The 13,059-nt window shown below is 41.1% G+C and overlaps 1 protein-coding gene across 1 annotated transcript in view; it reads right to left on the reverse strand.

Moving 5' to 3' along the window:
* Window positions 1-3,994: 3,994 nt before the first annotated feature.
* Window positions 3,995-13,059, reverse strand: part of LOC129702879 (synapse-associated protein 1-like) — a 29,518-nt gene continuing 20,453 nt past the window's right edge. Inside the window, exons 6-9 of the mRNA XM_055644941.1 lie at window positions 8,809-8,957; window positions 7,965-8,023; window positions 7,695-7,839; window positions 3,995-5,473 (exon numbers count right to left, since the gene is read on the reverse strand). Coding sequence (XP_055500916.1) covers window positions 5,349-5,473; window positions 7,695-7,839; window positions 7,965-8,023; window positions 8,809-8,957 — 478 coding nt within the window. The 3' untranslated portion in view covers window positions 3,995-5,348. The remainder of the gene's footprint in view (window positions 5,474-7,694; window positions 7,840-7,964; window positions 8,024-8,808; window positions 8,958-13,059) is intronic.

Consider the following 13,059-nt stretch of genomic DNA (forward strand, 5'->3'; position numbering starts at 1 on the left):
CCCAACTGTCCATTAAAGGCACAAAGTGCTGGAGTAACTCAGCAGGTCTGGCAGCATCTCCGGTAAACTTGGATAGGTGACGTTTCATTTTGAGACCCTTCAGAAGGGTCCATTGGCGTCATGCTCAGCCAAGTCGCGCCCGTAACAAGAATGCAATCAACAATATTGACACATGGGTACCCCGCAAACAGTTGTTCTATGGTGCACTGGAAAACCTCACTGGCAGAGTTGATGCCAAAGGGCATTCTCAGGAATTTGTAATGGCCGAAGAGGGTGATGTTGTACACCCGCTTGGAGAACGGACCTGTGGCTGCAAAAGCTGCTGGAGTACAGGCAGGGCATCACCGGTTTGAAGAGACGTCAGTCGTTGGGCTGGAGAACCCAGTATGGGATCCCTGGCAATGTTCCTTAAATTGAGCAGATCCAGGTAGACGTCAGATTTCGCAAGACAAGAACGCTCCATTAGTTGTTTTAGCTTGGTATCAATGCATGCCACAATTTAGGCCTAAGTTACTTTGGCTGTGCTGTCCAGCCACTCTTTTTCGCTGGGGGCCCCACTCCGCAGATACTCTCTCAATATAGAGAACTGTTTAACGGTGAGCTTGGTAAGCTGCCCTGAAGTACAACATTTCTGTTGATCCCACTTCTGACACCATGTAATGTCGAGTCATGCACACGTCAAGGTACAACACATGTTTATTAAAGTACACTTACAGCATTGGTCTGCAGGGTTTTACAGTAATTAGCAACTACTTAGACTGAATTACACAAGCAAACTCCTGGTAATATAAACCGCATAGTAGGCAGAGCTACTACTAACAAGCACTACAATTGGTTAGTAGGAGATAACCAATCTACAGTGACATCAGGTCTTCCCATTGTTACCATGGAGGGGATGTCATATGACCTCACAGTGATAGCCATGGCAACCAAAGGCAAAGGTTGGTCACCAGTGTTGAGGTGCAGATGATGAAATGCAATGGAGAAGGAGCAGCTTTGCTTCAGGCTCAGTAAGGACCTCAGGGCACTACATTCTTTGTTGATGTAAGTCTGTTCTCAATGCATTGGGAACTATTGAGCTCATCATCAAATGTGGAGAATGGGAACAGGGTTGGTGGGAAATAGGCTCGTTATGAGTGTGATGGAATTTGTGAGTGTTGTGGGTTGGGTTGTAGTGCGGATGGAGGTAGTCATTGATGAAGGGTGGGTGAGTTGTAATGGGGAGAAAGAGGTATGTGGTGAGATGGGGATGGTTTGGCGGCAAATCGGCAATGGTTTATTGTTGAAAGAAGGATGAGTTCCAGTGAGATAAGGAGTTAGTAGCAAATGTGATGGTGATGATGAGGAATGATTTGGCTGAGTCGAGGCAAGTTTATGGGAAGGGTGGGAGTGGGGATAAAATTGATAGTGTGTGGTGAGAGACGAGTGGTGAGAGTAGAAATAAGGCTTGGTGAATGGTGGAATGGTGAGCAGTGATTTGAAATGGTTGGTCGCGAGTAGATATTGATTTACCGGTTCCTGAGCTCTGCAGATGATGAAAGCTTTTTGAGGTAGGCAACACTTTTGATTCAAATTCAGTACAGGCATATTCTTTGCCAATGTTATACAAATATGGCTTTGAAAACAAGTCCTCAATATTTCAGCACCATGTGATAAATCTATGCTGAAGATTCACCTCTTTGATTATGTCCCTGTGCCTATACTTACTTAACATTCTCAGAGAACTTCATAGACTAAACCACCATTGTATGTGGAAACTCCCAATGGTTCAATACCACTGTACATGGTCCATTCCTATATTCCGAGTTGACTGTTTTATCACTCCAATTACCATTCTGTTAGCTAATGCTGGAGTTTTAAAGGCGGCAGTTGCCTGCAGGGAGACCGATGTCTCAGACCCAGAGGGAGTGGCCCAGGTGAAGTGGAGCCCTGTAATTAATGTTGCAGTAGGCCTCAACCCTCCTGTCAGGATTTGCTTCAGGTTCCCACAGGCTTTACATGTGTTAAAGAATTTTGCACAAGTGACGTCAATTAAAAATTGTATCAGTGCACAACGCATTCCCAGTTGGCCGCTCAGCGCCAGTGTCTCAAACAGCGAAGTGCTGCTTGCTCTGCCCTGAAACTTTTTATTTCCCCCCCCGATATTGGCCGTCCAGACATAATATTTTGGTAACCATGGTGTGCACACACTGACCATTCAAATAGCTTTGAGTAGACATAGTAATTTACGTGATCTAACAGAAACCAGAAATATTCCAAATTAGTGTTGTGGGGGCTGAATTTCTGGATACGTAAATGCATCCAATTACTGTATTGATTACTTAGACGAAGATGCAACTGCACAATGGCACAGCGGTAGAGTTGCTGCCTTATAGCACAACAGAACTAGGGTTCGGTCCTGACTATGGGTTCTGTCTGTGTGGAATTTATATGTTCTCCCTGTGATCGCGTGGGTTTTCTCCAGGTGCTCCAGTTTCCTCCCACACTCCAAAGACGTACAGGTTTGTAGGTTAATTGGCTTTGGTAAAATTGTAAATTGGTCCTAGTGGGTAGGATAATGCTTGTGTACAGGGTGATCGCATGGACTTGCCACACTGTATCTCTAACATCTAAATACAAAATAAAAGTCTCTTGTCTGGTTTGATGTAGGCCAATTAACTTGGACCCATTTTTTATGTGTGATCAATGTATACAAGAATACCTCAATGTCAAGTCAGTTAACAGACCATACTTCATAAGCCAGCTCCCTTAATGAGGTGCTTACTCATGCAACTGTACTTTTAACTGTTTACTACTTGGAGTCTATATTCTGAAGTAATTCAGGAAGACTGGTTCTCATTTGTATTAATGACTACTATATTTAAAACGTCATCCTTTGTCTATGACTGCTTTACCCTACCAGAGGTCAACAGTGGAATGGTTTATTTAATGTATACTATGGATATGGAGATTGTGATCTACTAGAGTTTAAGGAGATTAAATGTATTGATCAGGGAAGAATGAACTTATTTGATGGGAGGTCTACAAGTAGAGAGCACTGAGTTGGAGCAGGTCCGCTCGGGCTCATTTCAGCATCTGCCTCTTCACTTAAGAGCCAGTAGAAATACATATAATCCTCGTGCATAGAGCTGTAGGTAATCTGAGTTATCAAGGAGGACAGATACTTACTAAGAGAAGGACCATGAGCTGCAGAACCAAGATGGACCTTACGTGCACCAAAAATATCTTAGAATTGTGTTCACCTCCTCCCGCCCTCAGTTCTTATGGATAACCTGGGGGGAGGGGGGGCAACATCATCTCTCCCCATTGTTATCATGGAGGTGGTATCATGTGACCTCACAGTGAAAGCCATGACAACCAAAGGCAAATGTGTTTCACCAGTGTTGAGGTGCAGATGATAAAGTAATAGAGAAGGAGCAGCTTTGCTTCAAGGTTGGCAAGGACCTTGGATATCGTGGAAGCTACATTCTTTGTTGATGTAAGTCTCCAATACATCAGGAAATGTTGGGATCATCACATGTGGAGAATGGGAACTGGGATGGTGAGCAATAGGCTAGTTGTGAGTGTGGATGGAAGTGGTGACAGTTGTGGGGTGGGTTTAGTAGTAAGGTGGCGATGGGGGTAGGCCGGGGATCCTGGCTGTTGATGAGGGTCTGGGTCTGTGTGCGTGCAGCTGCCGAGAGTATCTCTCCCCCTCCCTATCTCCTACTCGCCCCTCTATCTCACTGTTACACCCCGCTCCCCTGCTACCTGGCACCCCTGTTCCTCAGATTAAATATATTTTTACACATAAATTAGGAAGATAAGAATGTATACAATTTATACAGTTGTTTGCTTTTTCTTTATAGCGAGTGACCTTTGACAAATTCCATGATTCCTTGCGTTTTTCAGAATACCGAACTCGCTTATTTTGAACCATTGCATTTATCATTGACATTCTAATATGAATATGTCAAATATGCAACAAAAGAACAGTAAACTATCATAAATAAAATGAATCTAAAGAAAACTTTTTATTAAGCATCCATGGTTACACTTAGCTTGGAAATGAAACTTTGTACAACTTAATAGCAAATCAAATTTTTATCCAAGCCTTGTGTTGTGATGAAACAAAGTGCATTTTACAGAAACACCCAAAGACCTCATTTTTAGGCGAGTTATGAATCCAGCTGGAATGCAATGCAAATGACAATATCCAAATCGCAACAAACAATTTACCAACTTTTTCTGTTGTTCATCACGAAGATGACAGGTTGGCCAAGAACATGTTAACAAATGATAATTAAGAGAAAAATGATGACTTGGGCTAGAATGTTTAAACCACATAAATGTTAGAGTAGGGGAACTATTATGAAAATACAAGTGTTTTTAATCATTAATAGCTTTCAGAATTAATACAAATACAGGATTTAAATTTCACAAAAATATAAATAGCAAAGCAAAATTATAAATATTTCTACATTTCCAGCCTTGCAAGTGTGACAAATATTTTTTGGCAAAAATGAAATTACATACATTATGCAATTTTCCACAATGTTGTGTGAATTTTAAAGAAATGCATCCAAACACAATTTTCAAAAAAATCCCATAAAAATCAAGAGATTATGTTTATTTGAAAACACACGAATTATGGAACAATTGCAGTTCATTAGATTTTACTTCAGAAAAACGAAAATTATTAATCTATACGCATGACAATCATTTTTGGATTATTTCTGAACTAATCTGATTTATAGGTCTGAAAAAAATTAAAATCCGTCACTATTTCCCACAAACCATTTTTAATTCAGTTCAGTTAAACTTTTATTAGATCCATAACTAACTTAAGGAAGCTATCTAACTGTTAACTGAACAAAAAAAAAATTGCACCCCTATCATAAATATATTTGAACCAGACAAATATTTTGTATTCATATTAGTTCATTCTCACATACACCATGGTGTAATGAAAACCCTTATTCACATGAAGCACTTAGAAGTTTTATTGATCTCTGGTGTACACTACAATTAACTAATCAGAACACAAAATATCTGCTTGTTGCAATATTCACCTATAAATCACTATAACACCTGTATTGAATGCAATAAGTAGTATTAATGGTAGATATAAACACAGAAAGCATAAATCCCTGTAATTAGAAATACAACTTTTCTCACCTGCCTTGAGAGCATAAAGAGGTAAATTACTCTGAATTATGGATGAATCATTCATCCCATTTTATTCAGAATAATACTCACAAACTAAAAAAGTTATCTGTTCAGGTGACCGTGTGAAGAAAATTCAAGAATCATGCTGGTCCCGTTGAGTTGTGTGCCGGTGAAAGTATCGGTGAGCACCATTGTTCAGTTCAATCCTCAGCTTGTAATAGTTCTTCAATTTCCTTATCCCAATTTTCATCTGCTTTTTCTGTCTCAACCACTACTTCAAAATCTTGAAGTTCCTGCTGCAGTTCTCTCTCCCAGTCAGCAGATGCTGTTGAAAAATGAAGCTCATGATAAATGGATGCATTTGTAGCAAAATTCACAATCTGTAAGAGTCAGTCTAAAAGCATGGAAATAGGCCCTTCAGCCCAACTTGCCTATGCCGACCAAAGCTAGTCTCATTTGCCTGTATTTTTCCAAATCCCTCTAAACCTATCCATATGTACCTGTCCAAGTGTTTTTTAATGTTGTTATTGTACCTCCTTGGACAACTCATTGCACATAGCCATCACCCTCTGAGTAAAAAAGTTAACCCTCAGGTTCCTATTAAATCTTTCCACTCACACTTGAATCCATTCTTCTGGGTAAAATACTCTATCCAAACCCTATCAATTTCCCACATGATTTTATACACCTTTATGAAGATCATATGAAGAGCCTCCTGTGCTTCAAGGAATAAAGTCCTAGCCTGCCTAATCTCTCCCTACAGTTTAGGCCCCCGAGTCCTGACAACATCCTTGCGTAACTTCTCTGCACTATTTTCAGCTTAATGGCATACTTTTTACAGCAGGGTGACCAAACTGAACACAATACAGCAAATGTGGCCTCACCAACGTCCAGTACTACTATAACACAATGTCCCAAATTCTATACTCAATATTCTGACTGATGTATCAGAAGCCTTTACCATCCTATCTACTTGTGATGGTACTTTCAGGGAACTGTGTACCTGTGCTAGATTCTCATATGCAATGAAAACCCTTATTAACAACAAGCACTCTGCTCTACGACACTTCCCAGAGCCTTGTAATTCACTGTCCAGGCCCTGACCTGTTTGAACTTCCCAAAATGTAATACCTCACACGTATCTGCATTAAATACAATATACAACAATGTTCTTGAATGTTGTTTTGAGAAGAATTAAGAGTACAAACAGGCCACTTGGCTCTCAAGCCTGCTCCATCATTTAATACAATCATGGCTGAATTAATTGCAATTTCTACTCCAGATTCCATCCACTCAGGGTAACCTTTCATGCCTTTATCAAAAATATAACTACCAATACCTTCAAGGATTTAAGGACCATCCAAAGTCTCAGATAAACATGTATTTCATTTGTCTCTTAAATGGGAGATCCTAATTTTTAAATAGTGATGCATGTTCTAAATTATACCACTGCCCACCTTCCCCCGGGACATAGGTTTAAGGTGAAAAGGGAAAGCTTTAATAGGAACTCAAGGGGCAACTTTTTTCCTACACTGAGGGTGGTTGGTATATGGAACAAGCTGCCAGAGGTGTGTAGGAAGGAACTGCAGATGCTGGGTTAGTCTGAAGAAGGGTCTTGACCTGAAACAGAGGGTCAAGAGACCCGACAAGGGGTCTCTGGAACTCTCTGCCACATAGGGTAGTTGAGGCCAGTTCATTGGCTATATTTAAGAGGGAGTTAGATGTGGCCCTTGTGGCTAAGGGGATCAGGGGGTATGGAGAGAAGGCAGGTACGGGATACCGAGTTGGATGATCAGCCATGATCATATTGAATGGCGGTGCAGGCTCGAAGGGCCGAATGGCCTACTCCTGCACCTAATTTCTATGTTTCTATGAAATATTACCCATTCCTTCTCTCCAGAGATGCTGCCTGTCCTGCTGAGTTACTCCAGCTTTTTGTCTCAGAGGAGGTAGTTAGGCAGGTACTATAAGAACTATTAAAAAAACATTTGGACAAAGGACATGGATAGGAAATTTTTTAGAGATTATGGGAAACAGGTGAGATTGGTGCAGATGGGGCATCTTGGTCGGCATGGGCAAGTTGGGCCAAAGGGCTTGTTTCCATGCTGTATCTCTTTGATTTGTCAAAGATTAAGAAGCAGATGTTCTGTTCTTCAAGACCCAGCTAATTTATTGGCTCGATGAGATCATAATCCCTTTAATCTGTGTTCTACATTAATCAGAAAGTTTTCTATTTTCCAGTGAATGTTACAATTGCTGTTTAGCATTAATTAACATTATTGTAGCAATAACACTGATACATACTACTGAAATCCAATTAATGGCTTAAAATGTATTAAAACGTATATTAGGTAAATAACAAATTACATGATAGCTACAAAATATAGAAAGCCAAGTCTGCAAAATATTTTTAGCATTACTGCATTTCTATGCAGCTGACTAAACAACATATGGTTTAGATAAAAACAATTGCATCTCGAAATTTATGATACTTAATTTAAGTGTTGGAAAAAAACTGGCAGCAATAGCTATTAAGTTTGTGTCACCTTCTTTTGAATCATCATCCTTTTTATCCAACACCAGCTGTTTAATTTCTTTCCGTAAATTCTCTTGGTTCAAATTGCATCCTTCGTATGCATCACTAATAAATTCGGTAGTACCTGGACTTGTAGAAATTTCTTCCTCCTCCTCCTGATAGGAATAGCATTAAACAAAATATTTGTGTGGATTATTTCAAGAAGCAATGTGTTTACATTAATGGGCAAAACCCAAGCATTCAATGGAAGTAATAAGCTATGCTCATGAAAATATGTTACCTCTTGAGATTCTGCTTGAGTTTTGATTGGAACTGGTGGTGTTTTTGACCGCATTGTTTCTGAAAAGTCAAGAAAAAAATTTCTTATAAATCATTCATTGCTCAATAACAAATGTAAATAAAGATTTTCAGAATCCAATGCAGGAGATAAAATGCTTTGCATTTAATTGAGGATGTACATAGGAGGTTAAGCCTAAAAATAATCGGTGGTATCAATATAAAATACTGTAAATTTTCCATGCTGGGAAGGGTTAGCAAACCATGATCAAATCCACTGACTAAACCCAGTAACAATTATATTTTTGAAACTGTGATGCATATCATTTGAGATTCTTGACTGGATTCAATTTTTTTTTTACAAATTACAAATAGCGTGATTTGGAATATATTTACCCTACAAGAAGAGATTCACCCCAAATTATATTCCCCCCCACCACATATAGGACATTCTACACTTATAAATTGATCATTCTCTACAGGTAAAGGTGCTAATAAGACGGGGTGGGGTGGGTGATGGGGGGTCTCATTGAAGGATGGCTACTGTCAATACAAATGGCATTGTTTACTAGCCAGCTGTGAACTGTTTCACCTCCACTTAAACAATTAATCAGAAAATCACTGTTAAATCACTTGGTGTTATTTTTTTCTCCCCCATCAGTCAGGCCCAAGGTAAATATAGAATTGGTTGGAAGTTGGGGAAAACTCCTTTGAAGACCCAGTTCAAAATGAAATTGAGGACACATAACTGGAACATTCTAAAGGGTGCAGAAAGTACAAATTTACTCATAGCGAGGTTTATTGTATGAAGAATATAATTTGTCTAAATTCTGCAGACAGTCTGTTACCTGTCAAATGAGAATCATCTGCGTTGCTATCTTCCCTCTCCTCTTGGTCAACTGCCTGTTGTTGAGCAGCTAAAGCAGTAAGCTGTGCTGATTGTTTGATAAGTGACACTCTGTAAAAGTAGTTTCTCCAAAACACTTCTTCCTTCACACTGGAATAGAAACAGGTCATTATAAAGCAAAGCATTGTATTTTAAACAGATTGAGTATATATTGCATTCTTCAAAATGAAAATTTTGTAGACAATACAGCCCACGGAATGTTTCAGCACATTAAATTAAGCAGTCATGGATCATAGAAACATAGAAATTGGGTGCAGGAGTAGGCCATTTGGCCCTTCGAGCCATTCAATATGATCATGGCTGATCATCCAACTTAGTATCCCGTACCTGCCTTCTCTCCATACCCTCTGATCCCCTTAGCCACAAGGGCCACATCTAACTCCCTCTTAAATATAGCCAATGGACTGGCCTACACTACCCTCTGTGGCAGAGAGTTCCAGAGATTCACCACTCTCTGTGTGAAAAAAAGTTCTTCTCATCTCGGTTTTAAAGGATTTCCCCCTTATCCTTAAGCTGTGACCCCTTGTCCTGGACTTCCCCAACATCAGGAGCAATCTTCCTGCATCTAGCCTGTCCAACCCCTTAAGAATTTTGTAAGTTTCTATAAGATCCCCTCTCAATCTCCTAAATTCTAGAGAGTATAAACCAAGTCTATCCAGTCTTTCTTCATAAGACAGTCCTGACATCCCAGGAATCAGTCTGGTGAACCTTCTCTACACTCCCTCTATGGCAATAATGTCCTTCCTCAGATTTGGAGACCAAAACTGTACGCAATACTCCAGGTGTGGTCTCACCAAGACCCTGTACAACTGCAGTAGAACCTCCCTGCTCCTATACTCAAATCCTTTTGCTATGAAAGCTAACATACCATTCGCTTTCTTCACTGCCTGCTGCACCTGCATGCCTACTTTCAATGACTGGTGTACCATGACACCCAGGTCTCGCTGCATCTCCCCTTTTCCTAGTCGGCCACCATTTAGATAATAGTCTGCTTTCCTGTTTTTGCCACCAAAATGGATAACCTCACATTTATCCACATTATACTGCATCTGCCAAACATTTGCCCACTCACCCAGCCTATTCAAGTCACCTTGCAGTCTCCTAGCATCCTCCTCACAGCTAACACTGCCCCCCAGCTTAGTGTCATCCGCAAACTTGGAGATATTGCCTTCAGTTCCCTCATCCAGATCATTAATATATATTGTAAATAGCTGGGGTCCCAGCACTGAGCCTTTCGGTACCCCACTAGTCACTGCCAGCCATTGTGAAAAGGACCCGTTTACTCCAACTCTTTGCTTCCTGTTTGCCAGCCAGTTCTCTATCCACATCAATACTGAACCCCTAATGCCGTGTGCTTTAAGTTTGTATACTAATCTCTTATGTGGGACCTTGTCGAAAGCCTTCTGGAAGTCCAGATACACCACATCCACTGGTTCTCCCCTATCCACGCTACTAGTTACATCCTCGAAAAATTCTATAAGATTCGTCAGACATGATTTACCTTTCGTAAATCCATGCTGACTTTGTCCAATGATTTCACCACTTTCCAAATGTGCTGCTATCCCATCTTTAATAACTGACTCTAGCAGTTTCCCCACTACCGATGTTAGACTAACTGGTCTGTAATTCCCCATTTTCTCTCTCCCTCCCTTCTTAAAAAGTGGGGTTACGTTTGCTACCCGCCAATCCTCAGGAACTACTCTGGGATGCAGCCTATCTGGCCCAGGGGATATATCGGCCTTTAATCCATTCAATTTACCCAACACCACATCCCAGCTAATCTGCATTTCACTCAATTCCTCCAACTCCTTTGACCCGCGGTCCCCTGCTATTTCCGGCAGATTATTTATGTCTTCCTTAGTGAAGACGGAACCAAAGTAGTTATTCAATTGGTCCGCCATATCCGTGTTCCCCATGATCAACTCACCTGTTTCTGACTGCAAGGGACCTACAATTGTTTTAACTAATCTCTTTCTTTTCACATATCTTATTTCTTTCTCCAATAATAATGTTATCCAATTTACATAAGTCGATGCTTCTTGGTAGGGAAAGCTCTCGTTCGACCTTCCATTAAGGAACCATTTTGTTGTTATTTTGGAAACGCAACCAAATTTCACTATTTTTAAAATAAATTCTCAAAAGAGGTGCTGCATTATTGAAATCTAACGTTCTGCAGTCTCAGCAAAATCTGATTAATTAATAAAAAAAAACATTATGCTTTATGAAATGTTAAAGCAGTAACCAAAAATATTAGATATTATGCTGGAGGAACAGCAGATTGAGCATCTGTGGAGAGAATTATTGACGCTATGGCTCGAAAATCTGCTTCAGGACCGGTGGCAGGACCAGCACCACTGGTTGGCAATAATTTGTTTCTTCCATAGATGCTACTTGACATAGAGTGCCTCCAGCACATATGTTGCTTTTTTGCTCCAGATTCCAGCATCTGCGATCTCTTGTGACCCCCTCTCTCATACATTACTTTACCCATCACCAAGGAGTGAGACTTGGCCCAAGTATGTAACTATATTGAGTCTCTTTTCTATGTTTTGTGATAGTTGGCAGCAACAACAATATTGATCACTTTCCATAGAGTGATAGTGTGGAAACAGGCCCTTCAGCCCAACTTGCCCACATCGGCCAACATGTCCCAGCTACACTAGTCCCACCTGCATGCGCTTGGTCCATATCCCTCCAAACTTGTCCTATCCATGTACCTGTCTAACTGTTTCTTAAGTTGTGGCTGGGATAGTCCCTGGCGGCCTGTTCTGTACACCCAATCTGAACTTTCTGTCCTAGGCCTTCTCCACTGTCAGAGTGAGGCCCAGTGCAAATTGAAGGAAAAGCACCGTATATTTTGCTTGGGTAGCTTGCACCCCAGCGGTATGAACATTGACTTCTATCTTCAAATAGCCACTGATTTCCCTCTCTCTCCATCCCCTCCCCCTTCCAAGTTCTCCTACTAGTGTTACTGTCTCCAACTACATTCTATCTCTGTCCCGCTCACTCCCCTGACATCAGTCTGAAGAATGGTCTCGACCCAAAACGTCACCCACTCCTTCTCCAGATATGCTGCCTGTCCCGCTGAATTACTCCAGCATTTAGTGTCTACCTTCGATTTAAACCAGAATCTGCAGTTCTTTCCTACACAGGCCTCCAGTCCGAGAGGCAACCTTCCACCATCACCTTCTGCTTCCTTCCATGGAACCAATTTGCTATCCATTCAGGTATCTCTCCTTGGATCCCATGCGATCTAATCTTCCAGAACAGCCTACCATGCGGAACCTTGTCGAATGCCTTTCTGAAATCCATGTACACATCTACAGCTCTGCCCTCATCAACCTTTTTAGTCATGTCTTCAAAAACATCACAGTTTTGTGAGACACGACCTCCCATGTACAAAACTATGCTGACTATCCCGAATAAACACTTGCCCAAACAAATGCCTGTATAACCTATCCCTCAGAATGCTCTCTAGTGACGTTCCAACTACAGATGGCCTATAGTTCCCAGCATTTTTCCTGCAACCCTTCTTGAAAAGAGGGACAACATTTGGCACCCTAGTCTTCCTGCATCTCTCCTGTTTTTAAAGACTCATAAATTTCAACCAGGAGCTCCCGTCTACCTTCATACACGATAGTACCTTCAGTACTTCTTCGACGGTAACCCTGATTGCTCTGAAGACACTTCCATTGACCGCCCCAAGTTCCTCCGTCCTACTGTCTTTCTCCTCAGTAAATAGATGAGAAATACCTATTGAGGACCTTGCCCATCTACTGTGGCTCCACACAGGTGACCGCTTTGATTCCTGAGAGGTCCCACTCTCTCTCTAGTTACCCTTTCCCCCTTATTTATATAACTAAAAGTCTCATCTTGACCACTTCCTGGCTGTGCTGTATATAGATTTTAGAAAAAACGCTAGCATATATCGCTATGATTTTGCTAGCGCTCCGCTGAGGTAGCCCCAAGGATTTTTCCGATCGATGAAAAATAAAAAAGTTATGAGTGTTTTAAAAATCTTGAGATCAGCTGATTGGTTCTCTCGCCTGTCATTCACCACGATGAAGGTGGGTGGGGGGTGGGACAGTACTATAAAACCCCGGATGCCTGGACGTGAGTCAGTCACTCTGGAAGATCGCAAGGGAGAGTCCACAAATGTGATTCTAAGCTGCGAATCAACTGAATTGTGAGT

The sequence above is a fragment of the Leucoraja erinacea genome, chromosome 13 (assembly GCF_028641065.1).
Source record: "Leucoraja erinacea ecotype New England chromosome 13, Leri_hhj_1, whole genome shotgun sequence".
Lineage (NCBI taxonomy): Eukaryota > Metazoa > Chordata > Chondrichthyes > Rajiformes > Rajidae > Leucoraja > Leucoraja erinaceus.